Source organism: Folsomia candida, unplaced genomic scaffold (assembly GCF_002217175.1).
Source record: "Folsomia candida strain VU population unplaced genomic scaffold, ASM221717v1 Fcan01_Sc014, whole genome shotgun sequence".
Lineage (NCBI taxonomy): Eukaryota > Metazoa > Arthropoda > Collembola > Entomobryomorpha > Isotomidae > Folsomia > Folsomia candida.
In genome coordinates, this window is record NW_019091206.1 from 2,515,352 (window position 1) to 2,541,898 (window position 26,547).

Here is a 26,547-nt window from a genome sequence, read left to right on the forward strand (position 1 = left end):
AATTATTTTTTGCAAGTTGTTACATTTTAATGCTAAATTCGTGCATTTTTTTCACCCAATAGTTCTCCTCATTTATAAAAGTGTTTATATGGAAGTGGAGCAAATTGGCAAATTTTTGCGGTTAATTTCATCCCAACGAGAGATACATAGTGATTAACATAAATTTGAGCACATTTTGTTTTATCCACATGTTTAACTCGGATACCGTTCTAATTTTTCCAAGGAGGATCACAATTAATAAAAATCATAGGTAAATTGGCCGTTAAACAAAAATAGACAGGAAACCGTAAAATCTGCATTGAAACTACCTAAATATTTTATGCGTTTCAACACTGAATCAGATTATTTTGAGTTTTTTTAGGCTAATTGAATAAATTGCAGATTACTTGAGTCTTTTTGTTGGTCTGATTTTTTTAGCCACGTACATAACAAGGTTTTCACAACTCTATTGTATTTGCCCAAAAATTCAGAATCAATTTTTTACAAAGTGCAAAATCTGCAATTTGCAGTGCAAATTTTTGCAAATTTTTGTTAAACAATTTGCAGTGCAATTTGCAGAAACAAAAATTTACATGTACTAGTAATTCTTTAATTTGTTGGATTTACATGCATCCATTAACTAGAATTAGTTAAATTTTATAAGTACTTAATTAACTTATTCAAAATAACATAAATAAAGAAGTAAGTAAATACTTATTAATTTTTTGTTTGGCATATAGCTTTTCAAAATTCACTCGTTTATTTTACTTTCAGTAAATTTGCGAATTATTTTCATTACTTAGCATTAAGTTTTTAAATATTAAATTAAATATTTAAAATATTTGCATTTATTCGAAATTTTTCATGGAGGATTCACTTAAACATCTCGATTGCATGATTTTCTGTTTGATAAGTTTTCCAAACTCTTCCCTTTACTCGACTTTGGCTAAATTCGCGTATTTGTGAATTATTATCATCAATTAGCATTAATTAAGATCTTAAATTTTAAATCTGTAAATCTTTGCCTAACAATCAATCAAGTCATAACGTAACGAATAAACCTAACTTTAATTAATTAATTAATGTTAATTAAGATTATGAGAATCTCAAAATAATTCGATTCGAGTTGAAATACATATTCAGGTTTTTGTAATGAAAATGTCACTCAGTGGCCGCGGAAGGGCAATATCATAACCCCATTTCTAAAGTGTAATATTAATAACTAATAGGTAAACATTTACAATATGATTTTGGTAAGTTTTCAAAGTTTGCAGATTGGTTAAATTTACAATTTTGCTATTACCATCGAATTAAATGGGATCTAAAATATCGTACTTGATATTTTTATAAAGTTTTTAAAAATTAAACGGCGTGAGGATTAATCAAAACAAAATATAAATTATTACCAAATAGAAAAAATTGTGTTTGATCAATTTCATGTTTTTAAATTTAATTTTATTGCCACCTTATCAATGATAAGATAAAATTCACAGATGTAAATTCTGCGTTATATAAAAATATGACAAAGTGGAGGAAAAATTGTGTTACATACGTACAACACATTTTGCAAGTGTAAAGGATTACGTCATTTTGCAGAAACGTTTTGGTGTGCATGCATTTCTGCCCATCCATGTATGCGAAAAATAGTCAACTCTTCGCAAATTATTTGCAGGTGATATGAGCCACATTAATCCGCTTAGTCAAATGTAAATCGGCCTGTTAGCACAACAGATTTTTCAATCAAACTTGAAACTGTGTAGTGAGATCGCATCTCACACAGGCCACCTCTCTTTTTGCAAATTGTTTTTTTTTGCAACTTGTAGAATTTTTATGTTAATAAATTCGTACACGTTTTTGATTCAATAGTTCCCCTAATTTTATAAATGTATATGGACCAAATTGACAAACTTTTGCGGTTTATGTGAAAATCATAGATCAAGTTATAATGAAATTAATCTCATCTTTTTGCAAATTATTTTTTTGTAACTTGTCATGTAATGTTAAATTTGTGCAATTTTTTCGCTCAATAGTTCCCCTCATTTTATAAAAGTGTTTATATACGAGTGGAGAAAATTGACAAATTTTTGGGGTGAAATTTATCCCAACGAAATAGTAATGTACATAAATTTAAGCACGTGCGTTTTATCCACATGCTTGACACGGATGCCGTTTTAACTTTTCTTAACAGTAGTTATTATACAACAAAAGGCATAGGTGAAATGTGAACCTTCCATTGGCTAGGCAGCTGCATGTTAATTGGCCGTTATTTATTAAAATTATTAAATTTATCTGAATTTTGATAACTGATTTGTCACTAGTGAATCATTAATTATCAATATTTTTATTACTGTATCATCTAAACTCTACCAAATCAGCAGCATACATCACATACATTAAATTCTTCTTTTAAATGAGTCCTTATTTATTGAAATTGTGTATTTATCCAAATTTTGATAACTCATTTGTCCCTAATAAATCATTAATTATCAATATTTTGTTATAAAATCTCTGTCAAATGAAACCAGCAGTAATACACCAAATTAAATTATATTCGTTTAATAAATCGAAGGTATTACTATATTTATCAAAAATATATATTTATCCGAATTGTGATAACCCATTTGCAACTAATAAACCGTTAATTATCAATATTTCTATGAAAAAAATGTGTCATTTAAAAAAATCATCATAAAATTTTGAGTGATTTATTGCGCTATTTTCTCTTATGATTTTTTACGTGCGTGTGTAATCTCTGCCAAATCAGCAGCAGCACATTAAATCCTTCGATGCCATTAAGACTAATAAAATTGCTATCAAAACTACATCCGTTCGGTCGAATCGGGGTAAGTTCATCATTCATAATCCGTCCAACCCACCAATCCAGCAGCATTGTCCACAATTGGATATAATAAATATTTCAAAGTATCCATTAAGTCGGCAACCGCCGTATTAAGGAGATGATGATTATGACGAAAAAATAATGAGCAGTGGCCGCGGAAGGGTGAGGGGACAAAGGGGCAATGTCTCCACGGTTGTTATGTCCCCATTACTCCCCATCATCTGCCCATGTTATGTAAACCCCTCCCTCTATCATCCTACAATATTAATGTCCCCCCATGTCCCCACAGCTTCCTCGGCCACTGATTACTTGTACAAGGAGTATAACATACTTTTATTTATGCAGTGGCCGCGGAAGCGTGGGACAAAGGGACAATGGTCCCACGGTTGTTCGATGTCCGTATCTTCTACCCATTTTATATAAACCCATCCTTCCCCTATCCTACAATGATAGTTAATGTCCCCACATGTCCTCACCACTTCCGCGGCCACTGGTAGGAGGCAAAGAATCAATCTGCAAAAATATCTGGCCTTAATGGCCCCACAATAAAGAATAATAATAATAATTGAATGGAATAAAATATCGGGACGATCTTTCGCCCCGATTTTTCGGAGTTGATGATGAATAGGGGAAAAGTGGTGTGGTATTGTGACAAAAAACCACTTAGCACATTACAAAAGATGAAAATGGTACAATTCTGGATGGAGAAACGAATCATTACTAATATTTTTTGCCCTGATAGATTAATGACTTTATCAATCACGCCTCTTACTAAATGAGGACCTAAATAAAATTATGATGAATTAAATCCCGATAAAATATCTCGTAATTTTAGGTGATGAGATGATCTGTAGTTTTTGAATTGTCATTTTTCATACATTTTGATAAGGTTATAAAGTAAAATTAAGTTGTGTCAAATACAAAATTTTATACACAAAATGTCTCATAATTTCTGTTGGTTAGTAGTTTTTGACTTGACATTTTTCATATACTTTGATAAGGTTATGTACATATGTAGTAAAATTAAGATGTGTCAAATACAAAATTTTGTACAGAAAATATCTCAAAATTTTAGGTGATGAGATGATCTGTAGTTTTTGACTTACCATTTTTCACAAGTTTGATAAGTTGTAAAAAAAGAAGTGAATTTTAGTCAAATTAAAATATGTCCATGCAAAATTTTATACACATCCAAGTTAAATTGCAGATAAATTTTCTTCAAAAAATTTTTAATCAAAACGTGTCCTAAATGCATATGCATATTTGTCACCTTCAGCATTAAAATAAAATATCTAAAATGATTTGTTCGAATAAATGATTTCTTTAAAACTAGTCCATTTTGTTTTGAGTTTGGTGTATTACAACCTACACACTTTTTATAATGGAGCGCGTATTCTCTCATGTCAAAGCAAATTAGTCTTAATCGATTGCAAATTTGAGTATGATATTTGCGAAAGACATGACCTCCCAATGGGCACAAAGATATTTGCATTTTCCAATGAATGTATAAACTTTGTCAACTTTTGGACGCATTTTCTCCTCTTGGGATGCAAATATCTCGGCCAAACGTGCCCATTGGGAGATCGTGTCTTTCGCAAATTTTATCCTAATCAAATTTGCGATCGATTCGCACTAATTTGCTCAAAATCGAAGAGCATACGGTCGGAGACTTTCATTTTTTTAGAAAGATTTTTGACAAATGAGAAACTTAGACGCCGAAACTGCAAAAAAGACTCAACTAAAAAATATTTATTAAAAAATATCCTGATTGGTGGCTGAAGGGAAACACGTGACCAAACGTTTTCGTGGTCTCCACGTCGTGAATCCAGTCAAACAACGTGGAAAGAGAAGGAAGCCAAGTCATTCCTGGAGTGCTCGCCATTTCGCAAGCAACCACGTTTTCCAGTCTCCTCAGTTTCTTCTTAGTTTTTGCTTAAAATTTTGATTCAAAACGAAAACTTTTGATTTGTCAAAGTCCAATTTAGTTTTCTTTCAATCGGTCGATCAAATTTAGTTTATTCAATTTCATTTTTTTCAAAGAAAAGTTGCCCAAAAAAAGGTAGAAAGTTTCCTCTCTTGCTGGAAGAGATGGCCGACCGGAAAGTAGAAGTTTTTACGTCCCCACGTCCCCTGCGGGTGAAGGGTGAGGCACCCTTGAATGGGAAGGACATCTCGGTAAAAGTGAACCACTATAAGGTAAGTTGTTTTACTTAAATTCTGGTAAGTTTTTCTCCTTATCGTCTTGACCTTGAAATTTGAAGGGCAAGGCAAGACAAGGGAATACAATTTAAGGCTTGAACTGCATCGACGTTATCTTATCTTGGTCGTTCAAGGTCCCTCGGACCGATAAGTTGTTCATTTTCTCGTCAAATTTCTATCCTCTTGACCTTGAATCGACCTTATCTTATCTCCTTCCTTTCAGTGTCACTCGCACCGATAAGTTGCTCTTTTTCTAGTTAAATTTCAATTATTTTGACCATTAATTGTCCTTGTCTTTCTTTCGGACCGATAAGTTGTTCTTCTTAAATTTCTATCCTCTTGACCTTGAATCGACCTTATCTTATCTCCTTCCTGTCAATGTCACTCGGACCGATAAGTTGCTCTTTTTCTACTTAAATTTCTATTATTTTGACCTTTAATCGACCTTGTTTTTGTCTCTAATCAAGGTCAAACAGACGAACGCCTTCCCCAAGGTGATCTACCATTACGACGTGGTTATTCTAGACGTCGACGCCGCTGCTCGAAATTCTGCGGCTGCCAATGCTGGAAAAAAGAGGGTGGAGGCTCGGAAAGAGGGCGCCGGCGAAGTGGCCGAACTTCCAGCCAGGATTTTGCCCCTGATTTGGAAAGAATTCGCGAAGCAGAACAAGGCCGCGCTGAATTGGACGGTGCCCTTCGATGGGAGAAAAAATGTGTACACGGCAGGTTTGTTTAATTAAATTTGTTTATTCAAATGTGAACAGAGTTTGTTTTTTGTTTGTTAATTCGGTAGTATTCAAGTATTAACAGATCAATTCAAGTTGTCATTCAAGTGTCAGCATCGTTTGTTAATTCGGTATTCAATCAAGTATTAGCAACTAACAGAGATCAATTCACCAGTTTGTTTATTAAGTAGCTTCAGCTACTTTATGTGAAGACTTTGTCTGTCTGTCTGTCTGTCTGTCTGTCTGTCCGTCTGTCTGTCAGCAGGATATCAGGAGAACGGATCGAGATAATCGAAATCGGTTTTCGCCATCATACATAGGACTCCAGGGGGAGGATCCTATCAACTTTTGGGGGCAACCGGACCACACCCCCTTTGGCGACAGGGGGTGTGGTCGGGGCAAAATGAGATTTTTAGTGCAATTTAATCTATAGGTGAAATAGAGTAAAATTATGTGTTCCGGAGTTGTGCCACACCCCCTAGGCGCCAGGGGTGTGGTTGGGGCAAAATGAGACTTTTATAAAAAATTAATCTATAGATGAAATAGAGTGAAATTAAGTGTTCCCGAGTTGTTCCACACCCCCTCGTCGCCAGGGGGTGTGGTCGGGGCAAAATGAGATTTTTACAAAAAATTAATCTATAGGTGAAATAGAGTGAAATTAAGTGTTCCCGAGTTGTGGTGGGACCGTTTGGGGTGAAGTACGTCTGAAGCTACTTCCGTATGCGCGTTTGCGACGGTTTATTTGTTTTATTATTCGTTCAAGTGTCAACAGAGTTTGTTTTTTGTTTATCAATTTGGTATTCAAGTATTAACAGAGATCAATTCTATTTGTCATTCAAGTGTCGACGTAGTTTGTTTGTTAGTTAATTCGGTATTCAAGTAGTATTACCAATTAACAAATATCAATTCAGTTTGTTAATTTGTTTTATTCTTCATTTAAATGTCAACATAGTTTGTTCTTTTGTTTGTTTGTTTGTTAATTCGGTATTAAAGAGGCAACAGAGATAAATTAATTAATTACAAATTGGTTTACATCATGACGCAAATGGCAATAAATTATCTTTAAATGTAGGGCGGCTGGATTTTCCGAACGGGGATGCGTACTCCGTTACGATGGATATGGATGACCCGGACGACCCAGATAAGAAGAGGAGGTTCAAAGTTGAGATGAAATGTAAGCAAAGAATATTTAGTACAAATTATAAATTCATGAATTGATTATGCAAAGTTTTGTGATGTCTTGTTGCTTTGAGAAGAATTGATTATTTTTCATCAAATTTGCACTCTTTTGTACCGTTGAACAATTGATTTGTTCTTATCGTTAATTTCAAAGTGATGACATGATAACCTGGTCATTTTTTACTGTTAAAGTGTTCATCAAATTTTTGTACCAATTTGTACCTGTTTTTTATAATTTGAAACTAAACTCACACTGATTTCGACCGGCTCCATTTGTACGAAAATGTTCATCCAATGTTCATACCAATTAACCAATTTGAAGCTAATTTGACACTTATTTCTTCTTTTCTTTAATTTCCAAGTTAGGGCACGATTAGCTCAATTTTTTTCCAAAAGTTTTTGTGCCAATTTGTATCTCATTTTCAAAATTGAAACTAAACTGACACTGATTTCTGACTCCTTTTTTCCAAGCGCAGTGATGACATGACCCGCTCAATTTTTACCAAAATGTTTTTCAAATTTTGCACCAACTTGTATTTATTTATTACATTTTGAAACTAAACTTACACTAATTTCTTCTTGTCCTGAATTTCACAGTGGTCGCCCAAGTCTTGACCAGCTCGATCCTCGAGTTTCTCCGATCCGGGATGGAAAAGGGGAAGCCTGTCGAGCAGCCGCAGGACGTCATTCAAGGTTTCGACGTGGCTCTTCATCACGCCCCCGCGATGCGCTACATTTCCTGCAATCGGAGTTTTTTCAATCAATTCCCCGAAAATCGAACTTCTTTGGATTTGATGCTCGAACTACTGCACGGGCATTATCAATCCCTCTGTCTGGGGGAGGGGAATAACGTCACGCTCAATATTGATTGTAAGATTTAGCTAATTAACTAATTATTTAAGGGATCGGATTATTTGCATAAATTTCTAGACTTGGGGAAAATAGAGTATTTTTAGCTAAATTCTTCTCAGGATTTTGATTTCCGGGTCTCGAACACCCTCAAAAAGACGAAAATTTACGTGGAGAAGGCAAAAGTCATATAATAAAAATATGCGTTTTTTTAAGAAATTTAATTTTTATCGCTGTCAAAATATATTGTTCTCGCGATAAAAAAATGAAGTATTTTGACACCGATAAAAAGTCAATTTCTCCAGAAAACGTGTATTTTTGTATGACTTTTGCCTTCTACACGTAAATTTTCGTCTTTTTGAGGGTGCTCCAGCCCTAGAAATTCAAACCCTGGGAAGAACGGGGTTCAAAATTCTGGATTATTTTCACCAAGTAAAATTCCTGTTTTCCTTTCTAATGTTTTTAGTGGCCACGAAGGCCTTCTACAAGCAAACGCCGCTGCACGTTTTTATCCGTAGTGCCTGCAACTTGGACGCCAAGGATTTGTTGGACAGCAACTTGTGGAAAGAGCAGGACATCCGCATGGCTTCCGAGGCATTGAAAGGTAATGATTTTATTTGTACAAGATTTATTTTATTTGCGGTGGGCCGACGGACGAACATAATCTTCAAGAAGCGTGTCCAAAATACAGTATTTTGAGCTGTTTCTTCCCAGGGTTTGGATTTCCAGGGCTGTTACACCCACAAAAAGACGAAAATCCACGTGGAGAAGGCAATAGTCGGACACAAATACTGGCTTTGTAAAGGAATTAAGTTTTTATCCCTGTCAAAACACGATTTTTAAGTGTTTTGCCAGCGATCAAAAGTTAATTTCCTCAAAATGCATCATTGTTTTCACGATTTCTTCAAAATAAAGTAGTTTGACCGGGATGGAAAGTTAATTTCTTTACAAAACCTGCATTTTAATGGTACTATTGCCTTCTCCACGCAGATTTTCGTCTTTTTGTGGGTGTTCCAGCCCTGGAAATCTAAACCCTGCGAGGAACCCAACTCAAAATTCTGTATTTTGACCACACTTGATAATCTTCTCATTTTTTTTGCTTTGTACCAACCAGGAAAATTGATCAAGTATGGAACTGGACCATGCGACGCGAGAGGTGTGTACGAGAAGTATCACCAATTTACCGCGAATGCCTTGATCAACCAGTCCGCTGAGGAGTACACCTTCGACATCACGAACGAAAAGGGGGCGAAAAGGACGATCAACATTGTCCAGTACATGCAAGAATTTAAGAATACCAAGATTCGAAACCCACAATGGCCCGTGGTTCACATTGGGAACCGAAATATGACCAATTTTGTCCCTCTCGAGTTGTGCACCATTATTACGCAACCCTACAGGGGGAAAATGGAACCAGTACTGACGAGCAAAATGATCAAGGGGGCAGCAATGGGGCCGGAGGAACGATTCAAAAAGATTGAAGAATCGGTAAGAATTTCGTAATTGGAAGAAGGCGGATGTCTATTTATTTTCAAGTTTTTTTTTAAATTGATGAGGCCCAACGGTGAAACTTTGTGGAACTTGCAGAGATTACGAAAATTTCGAAATATTTATTACATATTGGCAATTTTTTTGGGGATATATAAGAACTTCCGCTATTGTTTCAAAAATGCGTACATCTTTTACATATTTTTTTTCAAAAATATGTATATTTTTACGATTTTTTGAGGCAATTTTTTCTGTTCATAAAAAAGTTGACGTGAAAAGAACTTCAGCGTAGTAATTTCAAAAATACTGTGGAAATTTTAATTTTGATGTTTGTTTTTCGTATATATTTCGGAAATATTATTGTTTGGGATTTTTTCGTAAATATTTAATTAGAGTTTCGTAAATACATATTTACCTCTCTGGTAATTTAGCTTGATGTAAATTTGATATTTAATTTAGAAATTTTGGTATATTTCAGAGAAAGGGAAGCAAATTTGGAGAGTGTGAAGTCCTAAATGAATTTGGAATTCATATCTTAGAGAATCCCATCGTGATCGAGAAAGCTTCCGTCATCGCCCCACCCGTCGTGAAAACCTTGGACTCCAGAGGGGCTGTATGGACCGACTTTTAACGCATTTTCCAATTAAATTTGAACCCAAGGACTAATAATCAGAACGCGCTTTTAATCATTACTCGGCTCTAGGAATTTATTTTAAAATTCTGGACGACGAATTTGTGGAGCAGGTTGTTCCCAATTTAAAAAATGTACACACTCTAGATTTTGACACTTTTTAAAGGAGGAGATCTCAAGTTTAGGAAGCCTTCAGAAAAATTGAAACTCGTCGAAACTGGTTAAAAAAACTCAGCATCATTCCATTAATCAATTCACCGACTACAAATTTGTCGTCCCGAATTTTAAAATAAATTCCCAGTCCCGAGAAATGATTACAAAATGTGCTGATTTTGACAATTTTTGTGACGTTAAACCAACCCCTAATTATTATTTTGTGCAGAAAACAATTGCCAAAGTCGACGATAAAGAGGGTAAATGGAACTTCAAGGATAAAAATAGCAGGGAAGCGTCCAAGAGATTCAGCGACGGTGCCACCCTCCCAAAGTGGATGATTTTTGATTGTGATGGAATTACGAAGAGGCAGGCAGGAGTTGCTGAGTAAGTTTTGGTCACAAATTTTTGTACCTCTGATTTAGCGTCCGTAAAGACGATAACTTTTGACAGAATAAAGCTTTTAGTTCTGCTTTTGGATATCGGCATCTAATTTTAAATGTAAAGGGAGAGTTCGTTAAATGACCTGGCAGGGTAAAAGGTCAAAGGCCAAAAATATTTTGTTTTGACAGTTTTAGATCTAGTTTGAAGTGGCGATTTCAAAAACCATCATAATTTCGAGGTATAATAACTCCTTGGCCGTGTAAATGAGGTCAAGGGTAGTAAATTTTCGTAGGAAATGCAACCTCGTAACGTATAAATTAAGTCAAATGCCAAATTTGTCTTAGGAGATGATGTATTCCGTTCTTTATTTCCATACTTTTCAGCAATTTTATCGCGAAACTGACCGAAGTCGGGGAGAGCCTTGGGATGAGAGGGTTCCGTGTACCAAAGACGTTTGTAAAATGTTACTCAGACGCCAGCGTAAGAAAACAAAAGATGTTTATTATCAATAATTTATACGGATTATCATTGATTGACTTATATTTTCCTGGATAGTTCCACCCCGAAAAGAAGGAAGGATGGGACAACAAATTGAAACGGATCAGTGCTGCCTTCCAGCAAATGAAGGCTAAACACTTCGATTTGATTATTGTTATCTTGTCGACAGATGGGAAAGACTATGCCCACATCAAGTCTGAAGCGGAAGTTGTGGTGAGTACAGTTTTTGCTGTGTTTCTTTCGGGTGGTTTGCTACATTTCTTAAGTGAGAAAGGCAAGAAGGTGCAAGAAATAAGCGTGATCTAGCCACGTGCAGTATGAAATATAGCGGCGGGGCATAGTTTCTTGCCTTGCATTTTTTGCAGGTTAAATTATTTAGCTGTAAGAAACCACTTTCTCCCAGTCATTTCTTGCAAGTGGTTTCTTGTCAGAGTTTCTTTTTTTGCTGTTTATTTTCTACATTTCTTGCACTGCAAAGCAAGAAATGCGAGGTGTCAGAAACTGAGGAAAAGTGTAAGAAACGTGTGCCACGTGCCTCGTGAAATATAGCGGCGGGAAGTAGTTTCTTGCGCCTTGCTTTTCTTGTAGGGCATAATAAATAGCTGGAATGAACCCCTTTCATCCTGTAATTTCTGATTACTTGCACCGGAATCACTGATGCCAAGCAAAAATGTAGTTATTGTTTGTCTAAATTTATATCTTGTTTTTGTACAGTACGGAATTTTGACGGCTTGCATCAAGCAACACAACGTGGCGAAATTGGATAATCAGAAAATTGGAAATTTCCTCCTCAAGTTGAACGCCAAGCTTCGCGGGACGAATTTTTCCATCCAGGAATTGTCCGACCTGTACTTGAAGGAAAGGACGATGATCCTCGGAGCGGATGTGACGCATCCCAGCCCAAATTCTGTGGTAAGATGAGATTTGAAATTAACAGAGGGTGGATATTTATGTATTTATTTTCAACTTTTTGGACAGTCAAACTTTGGTGGGTGTGTTGCCAAACTCGCGTAGAGCACAAAAATTTCAAAATATTTTACATACTGAATATTTCTAGGTTTTCAAAAATGTAAATATTTCCGGTATTGATTATTTTACAAACTACGTAAATCTTTTACATATTTAAAATACATGCATTTTGTAAATATTCTAATGATGTGAGACGGAATATTTGTTCTCAAAGAAATTGGATCACAAACAATGTACATACTAAAGGTGATTTACGTTAAATGGGGCGACTTTGAAGTTCAACAACTCCGAAACTGGTTAGACTTTTGACCCCAAATTTTGAGCATAATAACATGTGACCCAAGGCTATGTGTCTGTACCAAAAATTAACTCCCAAGACAGGAATGACCCCCCCAAAAAACCCCAGAGCAAGAGGGTGTGGAGAACACTTTTTCCAACTCCCAATTGCTGCCTACAAAAGTTCTTGGCGAAGTAAAAAAAACTAAAATGTGGCATATATTATGCCCCAGTGTGCAGGGAACTCAAAACAATTAATTTTTTCCCCCAAATACAACTGGCTGTATTTTTGGAGAAAACCTAAAAATAGCCCCCACGCGATTTAAGCGTCATCGGTCTACTTCAAATCCATACCAAACATCGAATTTAAAACTTAGAAAACCAACCAGGTGCCATTATATTAAGAAAGGCCTCCTCTAACTGACAAAATAATAATCATAAAAAAATTTCAAATATGGTGATTTATATAGTTCCATTTTATCAAAAAGAAAAGTTTCTGAGTTGTTTTGGTCCTGGTATTCAAAGAGGTGAAACTTTTTTTACCCGATTTGAAGTTATTTATGAAAGCTAGATAAATGCCAAAAATTTTGATACCATCGACATCAAATTCTATGAACAATTAACAATTTTAGAGAATTTTAAAATATTCTAAACCTCAAAATTTTGGGTGTTTTGAAAAACATTTTTTCGTGACTTTTTTTTCGGATGTTTGTATCTCAGGCCCTTTTTACACTAGCGACTTGAAATTTTAAACCAACAATGATGAGAATAGGATCTACAAAGGCCTAAAATTTCAAAGCGATATTACATATAGTGCCTAAGTTATTAAGCTTCAAAATCGTCCCATTTAACGTAAATCACCTTTGGTATATCATTATATTCAAAAATACAATAGGTTTTGCGCAAATTCTAATTATTAGTGGTTTTATTTCGTAAATATTTTGACATTTTTATATATATGTGGAAATATGTGGAAATATATATAATGTATATATTTTAAATATATGTGGAAATTATGGCTGCATTTTTTGGTACTAATTTTATACGCAGGCCCCGAGCATTGCTGCCGTCACTGCGTCTTTCAACATGTCTTGCATGGGATATTCGATGCACATTCAGCCCCAAAGGAGTCGCCAAGAACTCATCGAGAACATGGGCGAAATTGTGAGCGGACAGTTAGCCAAGTTTTTCGAAACCAACAAGGCGTACCCGAAAAGGATCTTGATGTTTCGTGACGGCGTGTCAGAAGGATACTTTACCAAGGTGAGAAATTTTGGATAATTTGAATCTCAAATATGTAAATTGACCTTGATGATTGATGACTCGGCATCAAAATCAACATGTTTTTAATCATTTCTCTGCTCTGGGAATTTATTTTAAAATTCTAGACGACAAATTTGTAGTCAGTGAGTTAATTGATGGAATGGCGATGAGGTTTCTGAGCCAGTTTCGATAAGTTCCAATTTTTCTGAAGGTTTCTTAAACTTGAGATCTCCTCCTTCAAAAAGTGTCAAAATCTGGAGTGTATATTTAAAAAAAATTGGGAACGGCCTTCTCTATAAATTTGCTGTTTGGAATTTTAAAATAAATTCCCGGAGGAGAGAAATGTACTGATTTTGACGATATATGATCGAGTCCTACGTTGATCTAAATATTATTATTAATTTTGTTGGACAGGTCAAAGAAGTGGAATACGAGCAAATGAAGGATATCTGTGAATCGATTACGGATAGCTTGGGAATCCCAAAGATCAAAATTACCTTCGTGATTGTAAGTTAATTAGTGTTTAATTGGTACTAAATAATTCTTGCATTTTATGCTTATCAGGTCAAGAAGCGTCATCACACCCGTTTTCAACCTATGGGTGCAAAAGACGGAGTCGGGAAAGTGAGGAATTTTGAGCTAATATGACACCAGATTTGTTACTTATTTATTTAATGATGATGATTTTGTATGTCCCAGTTCCAGAACATTCCGCCCGGGACGGTCGTCGATACCAAGATTGTGCACCCGTCCGAGAGAGAATTTTTTTTGAATAGTCACGTCGGCATTCAGGTGAGTGTCATTTTGTAATAATTTGAACAATCAGGGTTTCGTTGTAATTTTGATAAACTGTTAAAAAAACGTCCAAAATTCGGGTATGACACTGAATTTGGACGTCCGAAGAAATGTTCAAAAGAGGAAATATTGCAAGTTCTTCATTATTGAATGTTTTGATAATACGTTAATGTGCAAAATATGTAAACTCCCATTAATTTTGATATGTATGTAATACGGCATTTTTCGGAAATTTTTTAATTTCTCGTAAGATAACTTGAAAACGAGTTTTTTGTATAATTTAGTAGTATTACGCACACCAAAATGCTCAAACTTAATTGGTGATTATATTAATTACATTAACTATGCATTAATTTGAATATACAAAGTTTTCTCCCTTTTTCTAATGCTTTTGGTCATTTGAGACGTCCACAATTATTTTGGGCAACCAGTCCAAAAGTAGTTTTGAACGTCCAAAACTATACCCTGGACATAATTGATCTGATTGATTGGTAAATATTTATTTTTGATTTGCAGGGGACCTCGAAGCCCACTCGGTATCATGTCATTCATGACGACACGAACTTTACGATGGGCGATTTGCAGAAGATTACGTACTATCTGTGCTACGGATTCGTTCGATGCACCCAGCCCGTCTCATATCCAGCGGTGGGATTTTAATTTAATTTAATTATCTGTAGTTTTATAATTGCTCAGTTATATTTATATGTATTCTAATTATTTGTAGGCCACGTACTACGCTCATCTGGCTGCTTATCGGGCCCGTCATCTCATCGAGAAGGAAGGGTGAGTGAGCAATTTAAATACTTAATAAATCCAGTCACGTCAAGCTTTGTAACATTTAAAATTTTAAGAACTTTACAAAAACTGCAGCAATTTTATTGGCACAAAGTTTACAAAGTTGACATATATGCAAATTTCTGATTTTGCTGAATTCTAATGTTGGATTTTGTTCGTTTTTTAGGGAAAATGCGGACTTGAAAGACCTCGAGAGGAAGCTGACCATCCATCCCGACTTGGCCAAGCGATATCCTATGTTCTTCGTTTAAATCAATCTCCTCAATCAATTTCATGCTCATAATATGATTACATCATATTCAAATCTTTATTTATTTAGACAACTCTTATTTGTTACAGACTTGTTAAGTTTGATTGATTAATAAAATATTTGGGATTGATTTTCTAATCTAGTTTGCCTTATTGTTCTAAATATAAATGTAAAATTAGAGATAAATTATCCATTTAAAAACTGCACCATGTTTTGGCACAATTATTTCATAAAATTACGAGATTAATTTGCTAGTTTTCAATTCGACAATGAAACGAATTAGTAAACATTCTTTGGTGCGATGGATAAATGAATTATTCGAGGTAGGTGCTGGCGGAAGCTGGAGGACATTGCCCCCCCCCAGAAATTTATAAACTATGAATTTAATAAACCCCCCTCCTCTTCCTATCTCACAATGCTAATGACCCCCCACTTTCGCCGCCGTTGTTCGACGTAAGATTATTTTTTAGATTGAATCCCGACTCATAATTTCAATTGATGACATATTTCGTACTTCTTGGCTTATCATTTTTCACACTTTGATAAGGTCATAGTTATAAAATACAATAAAATAAAAGTAAAATGTGTCTCAAAAAATGTGCAAAATTTTATGATCTCAAAATGTCCAAGGTTTGCAGACGAAGTCAACATTCCCCAAAATCGAGACACGGCACCACGAAGCCAAATCAAGCTAGCTCTCCAACTCTTTATTTTTCAAGTCTCGTCAGTTTCTCTTCAAATTTGGAAGCCTAGTTAAGCCAACGTAAAATTTCAATTTAATAAAAAATTTTCCAAAGTCGAGTAGAATTTTCAGTCTGTCCAAAAAACTTGAGTCGGTCGGTCGATTATTTCACTCTGTCCAGAAAGTCAGTTTCAATTTTTCAAAAAAAGAAGTTGCACGAAAAAACTACAAAGTTTCCTCCATTGAAGAAATGGCCGCCAGTAAAGAAGTCGTCGTCGTCACGTCCCCACGTCCCCTGCGGGTCAAGGGGGAGGCGCCATTACACACCAAAAAGAAAATTTCTCTCATCGCGAATCATTACCCGGTAAGAAGTTTATTTTTTCCCTTGAATTTTTAGAAAAAAAGTAAAGGTCAAAGGTCAAAATAAAGTATTTTGAGCTCCGTTCTTGGCCAGGTTTGGATTTCCGGGGGTGGAACACCCACAAAAAGATTAAAATCTACGTGGAGAAGGCAACAGTCGTACGAAAATACAAGTTTTGTGAGGAAATTAACTTTTGATCGGTGTCAAACAAAACACTTAAAAAATCGTGTAAAAAACGTATTTTGACAGCGATAAAACGTTAATTTCTTCACAAAACCTGTATTTTCGTACGACTGTTGCCCTCTCCATGTTGATTTTCGTCTTTTTGTGGGTGTTCCACCCCCGGAAATCCAAATCCTGGGAAAAACGAAGCTCAAAATACTGTATATTTTTATAAAGTATTTTGGTTATCCTTGCTTATCTATCTTATTCCTTGAAGGTCACCCTCCAGGAAAACTTCCCCGAGGAGATATACCAATACGACGTGGTCATCGCCAACGTCGACATCAACGGAAACCCTGGGGGTGGTGGGGATGCTGCAAAAAAGACCGAAATTCCAGCACGGGTCGTGTCCGAAATCTGGAAGGAGTTTGAGAAGCAGAACCAGGCCGTGTTGACCTGGAAGGTCCCCTTCGACGGGAGGAAGATCGTGTTCACGGCGGGGAAGCTGGACTTTCCGAACGGAGATGCGTACTCTGTCACGCTCGAGATGGCCGATCCAGACGACCCGGATAAGCGGCGGAGGTTCAAAGTGGCGATGAAATTGAAATGTAAGCACAAATTAAAAATTCCTTCAAACGGTTAGGTTGTTGTGGCTTGTTTTTGCCAGAAGTGTTTATTTTTTAGTCAAATTTGCAATCTCTTTCGTACCATTGAACAATTGATTTGTTCTTTTCGTTAATTTCCAACGGATGAGTAGTCAATTTTTGCCAAAATGTTCAAACTTTTGTACCAATTTAACCTCTTTTTTACAACTTGAAACTAAACTGACATTGTCGGTCTCCCAACGTGTGTTCGTTCACAGATTTTGAGCAAATTAGTATCAAAATTTGATTAGTATGAAATTTGCAAAAGACACGATCTCCCAATTGGCACGTTTGGCCGAGATATTTGCATCCAAAGAGGGGAAAACGTGCAATAAAATTGTTCACTTTCCAAGTTTACTATGCGTTTTCTCCTCTTTGGATGCAAACATCACTGTCAAACGTGCCCATTGGGAGGCGAGATCGTGTCTTGCAAATTTCATCCTAATTAAATTTGTTCTAGATTGACACTAGTTTTCCAAAATCAGATCGCATACCCGGCAGACCTCCATTGTTAAACTGATTTCTTCTTGTCCTATAAATTTCACAGCGACCGACGGAGGCAAAATCTGGACGAGTTCGATTATTGATTTTCTCCAATCGTCGAGGGACGGTGGGAGGCCTGTCACAAACGGCAGTTCAAGGACTCGACGTGGCCCTGCGTCACGCCCCCTCGTTCAACTACATTTCCTGTAATCATAGTTTCTTCAATGAGTCTCCTAAGAAGCGAATCCCTTTGATCGGCGAGGACGGGAAGGATTGGATGCTAGAATTGCTGCAAGGGCATTATCAGTCCCTTTGTCTGGGGTCGGAGGAAAGGGCGACGCTTAATATCGACCGTAAGATTTAATTAATTAAATATGATGACTCTTCGGCGGAATAAGTACACATTTTTAATCATTTCTCCTCCCCTCTGGGAATTTATTTTAAAATTCTGGACGACAAATTTGGCGACGGTGAGTTGATTAATGGAATGGCAGTGAGTCTTTTGAAGCCAGTTTCAACGAGTTCCAATCATATATACCTGTTCAAAAATTTAGTATTCATTCAAAAGTCAGTCATCCCGATTTCTGAGTGAAGATTTTCTTCCATTCACATTCTGTCATTTTCTTCCAAACTCATTTCATTTCACTTCATCGGACTTCATTTCTTACTTGTAAGCATGGGATCAAAAATGAAATGAGTGAAAAATCTTTCATTCATAATCATTCATCTGAAATCTTTCAGTCATTTCTTTCAAATCTTTCACATTCAAATGATAGGAAATTCATTTTCATTCATTGTCATTCACTATCGTAATCAGTAAAATGAATGAAAGGGAACAGGTATGGCTCCAACTTTTCTGAAGGCTCATTAAACTTGAGATTTTCTCCGTTAAAATGTGTCAAAATCTGGAATGTGTGCATATTTCTAAAAAAAATTCGCAACAAGATGCTCGAGCATCTTGTTGCGAATTTTTTTTGGACGACGAATGGACGACGAATTTGTGGATCCACAAATTCGTCGTCCAGAGTTTTTAAATAAATTCTAGAGCTGAGAAATGATTAAAAATATGCTGATTTTAACGATTACTCATCCAATTCTGTATTAAATTGCGTTTCTTATTTTTTAGTGGCGTCGAAAGCATTCTACAAGAAAATGTCACTCGCTGAATATGTCGGCAAAGCATGCAACTTGGCAGAGAATGATTCTTTTGACCTCGATGCTTGGGATGAATGGTACATCGAGGTTGCTACCGAGGCATTAAAAGGTATTAATTAATAATTAATAAATAATGGTTTTATTTATACAAAGTTGAGAAAATGTACAGTGTCGGACAGATGTCTACGTCCACATAGTCGCGTCAATTTCATTTTCAAATTGTCACTGAACTACTGAACCAATTTTCATCATTGATATATCAAATTCTCACAAATTTAACGTAATTTCATAGCACATTATTAGTTTTCCGCTAAAAAATTTATTTTAGGCCAGAGATGTATTTTAATTCAAAATGAAAACAATTGGATGGACAAAAGTCAACGTCCAGTCAGAGAAAACATACAAAAAAACTGTAATTTATAAGGAATGTTATAACAATTAATTTTTAATATTTGGTTGGGCCTCCGTTCGCTTTAAGGACGGATTCAAGGCGTCGAGTCATAGAGTTTACCAAATTCTTGGTCACATCTTCAGAAATGGTTTCCCAAACTTCAAGAATTCTGGATTTTAGGCCCGGAATTCCTGAAAAAGATTGTTTTCTTATTTCTCTTTCAATGTGGTCCCACAGATGCTCAATGGGATTCAAGTCTGGAGATTGGGGAGGCCATTCTAGCTTCGAAATTTTTTTTCTTGAAGTATTCCATGGTGGACTTGGCAGAGTGTTTCGGATCGTTGTCTTGTTGGAAGACAAATCGTCGTCCAAGTCCAAGTTTTCGAACAGATTCCTGGATATTACGGTCAAGTATTCCCTGGTACTTGTATTGGTCCATAATTCCGTCAACAAATTCCATTTTTCCTGCCCCACTTGAAGCCATGCATCCCCACACCATTACCGACCCGCCGCCGTGCTTAACTGTGGGGTTGAGATTTTTTGGATTCAATGCTTCTTTTGGATATCTCCACACTCTACGACGCCCATCTGACCCAAAGACATTGAACTTTGACTCGTCAGTCCATAAAATATGTCCCAGAATGTTTGTGGCTTGGAAATGTGGTCTCTGGCAAACTTCACTCGTTTGGTTGCATTCCTCGGTACAATAAGAGGCTTCCGGACTGCTCTGTGGGATTTCAAATTTCCCTTGTTCAGTGTTCTTTGGATGGTCCTAGGACTAACTTGTTTGTCGAACATCTCCTTGATCTCGGTAGATAGCTTTGGAGCACTAAGTGAGGGTGTAACGTTGACTTTGTTGAGCACGTGGCGTACTTCTCGGTGAGCCAAAATCGGTTTTCGACCACTTCTGACCTTGTTTTGGACTGAACCATTAGCTCTAAAGTTCTTAATGATTGTCTGGATGGTTGTCCTTGCTAATTTATACTTGGTCCCTATTTGTCTCTGCGACAGCCCCCCTTTTTGTCCACCCTTCCAGTCCTGAATGACAAGATCTCGAATAGCGATAGGAATTTCCTTGCGTGTCGACGCCATCATATTTTTCTGGAAGAAAATTATTTAAAAATTAATGCGGCATATGTTATTGATAGATTTATTAAGTTACCTGATTTTATAAATTGGAGAGATTTTTGTTGTTGACAATTAAAGTGAAGTGGACGTAGACTTTTGTCCGCTCAAATTTCATCCTCTCTCGCTCTGCACTATGATTCTCAGTTTTCCCAGAATTTTCAGAAATAACTCATATGTTTTATGAAATTACGTTAAATTTGTGAGAATTAGATATATCAATGATGAAAATTGGTTCAGTAGTTCAGTGACAATTTGAAAATGAAATTGACGCGACTATGTGGACGTAGACATCTGTCCGACACTGTATGTACATATCTTCAAGGATGGCCAAAATAGAGTATTTTGAGTTCTGTTCTGGCCTTCCCAGGGTTTAGATTTCCATTGCTGTCACACCCATAAAAAGACGAAAATCTACGTGAATAAGGCAGCAGTACATGAAAATTAGGAATTTCTGATGAAATCAACTTTTTATCGCTGTCAAAATGCATAGTTTTCACAATTTAAAAAATACAGTATTTTGGCAGCTATGAAATCTTTCTTTCTGCAGAAAACCTGTTCTTTTCTTCAACAACGGTTGCCGTCTCCAAGTAGATTTTCGTCTTTTTGTGGGTATTCCAGCCTTGGAAATCCAAACGCTGGGAAAAGCGGGGCTCAAAATACTGTATTTTGACCATCCTTGGTAATTTTACCATTTTTTTCTGTCTGCCAGGAAAGCTTATCAAGTACGGGACTGGACCACGTGACGCGAGAGGCGTGTACCAGAAATATCACACCTACACCGCGAACGCGTTGATATTCCAGTCCGCTGAGGGCTACACCTTCGACATCACGGACGAAAATGGGGCGAAAAGGTCGATTAACATCGTCGAATACATGAGGAAGTTTAAGAACACCGTGATTCGACACCCAAAATGGCCCGTGGTTCACGTGGGGAACAGAAACATGACGAATTACGTCCCCCTCGAGTTATGCACCATCGTTACCCAGCCGTACAAAGGGAAAATGGAAGCCAACCTGACCAGTAAAATGATCAAGGGGGCAGCAGTGGGGCCGAAAGAACGATTCAAGAAGATTGAAGAATCCGTAAGAATTTCGTATTTGACAGAGGACCAATTTATAAATTTGTTATTTAATACTTTGAAAATTTTGATATTTTGCAGAGAAAGGGAAGCGAATTTGGGACGTGCGAAGTGCTGAAGGAATTTGGAATAGCTATCGAAGAGAACCCCATCGTTATAGAGAACGCTTCCGTCATCCCGCCACCCGTCGTGAGGACCTTGGACTCGAGGGGCGCTGTAAGGAAGAACTTGTTTTTAACTGTTTTTAAAAATAAGGCTGACTCATAATTGTTAAAATTAACACATTTCTACTTAATAATTTCTCGGCTCAGGGAATTTACTTAAAGATTCTGGAAGACAAATTTGTCGTCAGTGAGTTGATTGATGGAATGGCGTTGAGTTTTTTGGGCCAGTTTTGACGAGTTTCAATTTTTCTAAAGGCTTCGTAAACTTGAGATCTCCTCCTTGAAAAAGTTTTTCAAATAAAGAAGGACCCGACTAGTCCGAATCAGCATAGGAATTTATTTTAAATTCTGGACGACGAATTTGTAGAGCAGGGATAGTTGCCAATTTTCTAAAAATACACACTCCAGATTTTGAACGAGGAGATCTCAAACTTACTCAAAGAACTTAGCCCTGTTCCATCAATCAACTCACTGAATGCAAATTTGTCATTCAGAATTTTAAAATAAATTCCCAGTGCGGAGAAATATTATGATTTTAACGATTTTTGTGAGAAGACAAGACCTTAACCGCGTTAACCAACGAGATAAAAAGGGTTCATTATTTCATGCAGAAAGTAGATGCCAACGTCAACCAGAAAGAGGGAAAATGGAGCTTCACCAATGGACCGTCCAGGAAATTCCTGCAAGCTGCCACCCTCCCAAAGTGGGCGATCTTAGATTGCGACGGAGTTTTGAAGAAGGAAGGAGTTTCAGGGTAAGTTTTGATCACAAATTTGTATCTGATTTATTAACGAAGTACTTAAATCACAGTTCTTGCGAGCGATTTGTCCATCTGCACGATAAGTTTGAAACGAATCAGATTTTTTCTTAGTTCTACTTTCGAATATCGACGTGTAATTTTAAAAGTATAAGGAAGGAGTTCGTTAGCTGACCTTGAGGGTCAGAAGGTCACGGCGCCACGGTCGCCACTAGGTTGTAATAATTTGTTTTAGATAGTGTTTAAGGCGGGATTTAAAAATTCACCATGATTTCGAAGGTATAATGACCCTGTGATTGTGATTTAAACATACCTGTTCAAAAAATTTTTTTCATTCGAAGTTCAGTCATCCCGATTTCTGACCGAAGAGTTTCATTCACATTCACTCATTTTCTTTCAAATTACTGGAATTTTATTTTCGTTCACAACATTCACTATCATAATCAGTCTCATGTGACTGATTATGACTCATTCATGGATGAATGAAAGTGAACAGGTATGTGTGTTAACGAGGGCAAAGAAAGGTCATAAAATGTCAGATTTTGGTGGCAAATACTACCAGGAGTAGAGTACGTACTCTGTTTCTGAGAGTTTATTGTCTCCGTTGTTGCCAGTGGCCGTGGGGACATCTGGGGACATTGCTATTGTAGGATGGGGGAAGGGAGAGGTTTATTTAACATGGACAGATGATGCAGACATCAAATAACCGTGGGGAAATTGTCCCTCTGTCCCCGCGGCCACTGTTTGTTGACGCAGTTTTTTTACTTTTCAGGTATTTTATCTCGAAACTGACTGAATTGGGGGAGAACCTTGGCATGAAAGGGTTCCGAATCACGCCCGAAGTAAAATGTGTTACAAATGGAAACGTAAGAAAAAAATAGAAAAATTGTAAATAATTTAAGGCACTCGAGGTGGATAATTGGCTTATCTTTTGCTCCATAGCTTCGCCTTCGCCATGGAGAAAAACTAAGCAAAGTAGAACAGGAGCGGAAGTTGGAACGAATCCGTGTCGCCTTCAAAGAACTGAAGAAGCAAGAAGCAGAACGTCGGTCTGGTTATCGTGGTCTTACCGACCGATGGGAGCGACTATGCCTTCGTCAAAGCGGAAGCGGAACTTGCGATAAGCAAGGTAAGACAAAAATATGCGCCATCTAGCATTCCAGCAGCGGGAAGTGGTTCGTTGCGGGTCAAAATTTTTGCAAAAACTACTTTCTTGCCGTTATTTCTTGCACCAGAAACACTAATTTCAAGCAAAAATTCAGTTCAAAATTTCTTGTTTTTGTACAGGTCGGAATTTTGACGGCTTGTATCAAGTCGAAAAACGTGAAAAAGCCGGAGCTGAATAAGCAATCGCAGTTCATCCAAAAAATTGGAAATTTTTTACTTAAATTGAATTCCAAGTTGTCAGGAACGAATTTTTCAATAAAGGAATTGACTGAGAAGTATTTTGAAGAGAAAACCATGATCCTGGGGGCCGACGTGACGCATCCAAGTCCAAATGCTGGGGTGAGATTTGTGCATTATTTTCATACTAATTTTCAGGGGTGGGTACGTAAAATACTTTGTGAAAATACAGTATTTTGAGCTCGGTTGTTCCCAAGGTTTGGATTTCCAGGGCTGGAACACCCAAAAAAAAACGAAAATCTACGCATACATGTTCACATTCATTCATTTAATGATGAATGAATAAATTATTCATTCAATATTCAAAATTTTGAATGAATATTGAATGAATATTTTATTCTGATTTTTGAATAAATGAATATTGAGTGAATATCTATTCAATTCGTGTGAATGAATAATGAATGAATATTTTTTCATCATTCCTTTTTTAATCAATGCTTAATACATAGGGAAAGTTAAGAAATTCATCTAATACTATGAATTTTGAATAACACGAATAAGGAAGGAATGGTGAATAATGAATAAATGTTGAATAATTAATGAGTATTTTTTTTACAAATTATGAATGTTGAATAAGGAATAAATATTTTTTTTCAAGGCTTTGAATGAATAAACATTTTTTGAATAGGTATGAATCTACGTGGAGGAGGCAACAGTCGTAAGAAAATACAGATTTTCTACAGAACTTAGCTTTTTATCGCGCTTAAAATACTTTATTTTTACAAAATCATGACGACATTCTGTTTTTTTCTACGATAAAAACTTAATTTCCTCAGAAAACCACTATTTTCGTGCGATTGTTGCCTTCTCCAGGCAGATTTTCGCCTTTTTGTGGGTGTTCCATCCCCGGAAATCGAAACCCTGGGAAGAACGGAGTTATAAATACTCTAGTTTCAGAAAGTATGTAAGCCCAGCCCACCTAAATTTCGTAAATATTTTTGCAAAGTTTTCCGTCCGGGGTCCATTTTTTGGGAAATATTTGTATATCTCCGCCCTGTGGAAATTATGGCTTCATTGTCGCTAATATCTAATGAAATTTTATTAATTTTACTAATTTAAATAACTAATTTTATTGCTTGCAGGGCGCAAGCATTGCCGCTGTGACGGCGTCCTTCGACTTATCCTGCATGCGATATTCGATGCACATCCAGCCGCAGGATGGTGGTCAAGAGCTGATCGCGAACATGGGCGAAATTCTGGCCGGACAATTGGCAAAGTTTAAGGAAAGCAACGGTGCGTACCCGAAAAGGATCTTGATGTTTCGTGACGGCGTGTCGGAAGGGTACTTTCCCACGGTGAGAAAGAAATATTAAATAATTTGAATCTCAAGTGTGTAAATTAATTAATTGATTTGGTGGACAGGTTAAGCAGGAGGAGTACGAGCCAATGAAAGCCATTTGTGAATCGATCACGGAAAAGGAAGGAATCGATAAGATCAAGATAACCTTCGTGATCGTAAGCTTAACTAAGTTTCAGTAATTAATTAGCGTGAGATTGGATGATTTATGATCAAAATTAGCACGTTTTTAGTCATTTCTTAACTTTGGGAATTTATTTTAAAATTCTGGACGACAAATTTCCAGTCAGTGAGTTGATTAATCGAATAGCGCTGAGTTTTTTGAGCCAGTTTTTCGACGAGTTCCAATTTTTCTGAAGGCTTCTTAAACTTAAGACCTCCTGCCTCCTTCAAAAAGTGTCAAAATCTGGGGTGTACATTTAAAAAAATTGGGAACCAACGACCAGCTTTACGAATTGTGGTCCAGAATTTTAAAATAAATTCCCATTCTTAAAAATTTAGACGATAAGTTTGTTATCGAGTCCTTTGTTAACCAATTCTCAGTAATTTAGTTTGTACTAATTAATTATTATATTTTGTCTTTATCAGGTCAAGAAGCGGCACCACACGCGTTTTCAACCTATGGGTGCAAAAGACGGAGTCGGGACAGTGAGGAATTTTGAGCTAATTTGACACCAGATTTGTTACTTAAATATGATGATTTTGTGTATTCCAGTTCCAGAACATTCCGCCCGGAACGGTCGTCGATACCAAGATTGTGCATCCGTCTGAGAGAGAATTTTTTCTGAATAGTCACGTCGGCATTCAGGTGGGTGTGATTTTGTAATGATCAAAAATAGGAATAATTGATCCGCGAATATTTATTTTTGATCTGCAGGGCACCTCCAAACCCACGCGGTATCATGTCATTCATGACGACAACAATTTTACGATGGGAGACTTGCAGAAGATTACGTACTATCTCTGCTACGGATTTGTTCGATGCACGCAACCGGTCTCCTACCCTGCCGTACGTTTTTAATTTAATTAGTTTTATAATTGTGGGATTATATTTAAACATTTTAATCATTTGTTTGTAGGCGACCTATTATGCTCATTTGGCAGCTTTTCGGGCCCGTCACCTCATCGAAAGGGAAGGGTGAGGAATTTAAATAAATACTTGAAAAATTGAGTCACTCTAAACTTTGTAACATTTCAAAAGTTTAAAAACAGTTTTAAATACTTTAAATACTGTGGGAATAATTTTATTCCTACAAAGTTTACAAAGTTGACATGTGTGCAAATTTCTGAAACTTCTGAATTCTAATGTAACGTATTTATGACTTATGTTCCCCGTTTTTTAGGGAAAACGCTGACTTGAAAGACCTCGAGAGGAAGTTGACGATCCATCCCGACCTGGCCAAGCGATATCCAATGTTCTTCGTGTAAACTTCAGCTCACTCCATCAATTTCGCGATCGCAACATGATTCTAAATCCATTTAAATAAGTCTTAAATCAATCTCCCCTCATGTTATCAATTTCATGCTCGTAATATGATTGAATCATAGCTAAATCTATTGTGATA

General features: G+C 36.6%; 3 protein-coding genes across 3 annotated transcripts; all 3 read left to right on the plus strand.

Moving 5' to 3' along the window:
* Positions 1-4,695: 4,695 nt before the first annotated feature.
* LOC110856091 (protein argonaute-2) lies at positions 4,696-15,417 on the plus strand. Its single transcript, XM_022104532.2, has 18 exons — positions 4,696-5,014; positions 5,485-5,743; positions 6,815-6,916; positions 7,519-7,791; positions 8,237-8,374; positions 8,885-9,258; positions 9,737-9,871; positions 10,272-10,429; positions 10,810-10,906; positions 10,982-11,137; positions 11,639-11,836; positions 13,220-13,432; positions 13,847-13,939; positions 13,997-14,056; positions 14,132-14,224; positions 14,744-14,875; positions 14,955-15,013; positions 15,192-15,417. Exons 1-18 carry the CDS (start codon positions 4,907-4,909, stop codon positions 15,274-15,276), a joined length of 2,733 nt encoding a protein of 910 aa, XP_021960224.2. The 5' UTR covers positions 4,696-4,906; the 3' UTR covers positions 15,277-15,417.
* Positions 15,418-16,008: 591 nt separating this feature from the next.
* LOC118432968 (protein argonaute 18-like) lies at positions 16,009-23,759 on the plus strand. Its single transcript, XM_035856674.1, has 10 exons — positions 16,009-16,321; positions 16,758-17,088; positions 17,672-17,960; positions 18,734-18,871; positions 20,991-21,364; positions 21,442-21,576; positions 22,136-22,278; positions 23,054-23,147; positions 23,224-23,410; positions 23,569-23,759. Exons 3-10 carry the CDS (start codon positions 17,885-17,887, stop codon positions 23,625-23,627), a joined length of 1,206 nt encoding a protein of 401 aa, XP_035712567.1. The 5' UTR covers positions 16,009-16,321; positions 16,758-17,088; positions 17,672-17,884; the 3' UTR covers positions 23,628-23,759.
* Positions 23,743-26,410, plus strand: LOC110856092 (protein argonaute-2). Its single transcript, XM_035856794.1, has 8 exons — positions 23,743-23,787; positions 24,768-24,980; positions 25,048-25,140; positions 25,571-25,630; positions 25,698-25,790; positions 25,860-25,991; positions 26,062-26,120; positions 26,326-26,410. Exons 1-8 carry the CDS (start codon positions 23,743-23,745, stop codon positions 26,408-26,410), a joined length of 780 nt encoding a protein of 259 aa, XP_035712687.1.
* The last annotated feature ends 137 nt before the right edge of the window (positions 26,411-26,547 follow it).

Coding starts and splice junctions, on each gene's coding strand:
- LOC118432968 (XM_035856674.1), top strand. CDS start 17,885: ATGCTAGAATTGCTGCAAGGGCATTATCAGTCCCTTTGTCTGGGGTCG. Junction 18,872..20,990: donor TGCTACCGAGGCATTAAAAG/GTATTAATTAAT, acceptor TCTGTCTGCCAG/GAAAGCTTATCAAGTACGGG. Junction 23,148..23,223: donor AATGTGTTACAAATGGAAAC/GTAAGAAAAAAA, acceptor TTTGCTCCATAG/CTTCGCCTTCGCCATGGAGA.
- LOC110856091 (XM_022104532.2), top strand. CDS start 4,907: ATGGCCGACCGGAAAGTAGAAGTTTTTACGTCCCCACGTCCCCTGCGG. Junction 7,792..8,236: donor CGTCACGCTCAATATTGATT/GTAAGATTTAGC, acceptor TAATGTTTTTAG/TGGCCACGAAGGCCTTCTAC. Junction 11,837..13,219: donor ATCCCAGCCCAAATTCTGTG/GTAAGATGAGAT, acceptor TTTTATACGCAG/GCCCCGAGCATTGCTGCCGT.
- LOC110856092 (XM_035856794.1), top strand. CDS start 23,743: ATGATCCTGGGGGCCGACGTGACGCATCCAAGTCCAAATGCTGGG. Junction 23,788..24,767: donor ATCCAAGTCCAAATGCTGGG/GTGAGATTTGTG, acceptor TATTGCTTGCAG/GGCGCAAGCATTGCCGCTGT. Junction 25,791..25,859: donor ATAGTCACGTCGGCATTCAG/GTGGGTGTGATT, acceptor TTTGATCTGCAG/GGCACCTCCAAACCCACGCG.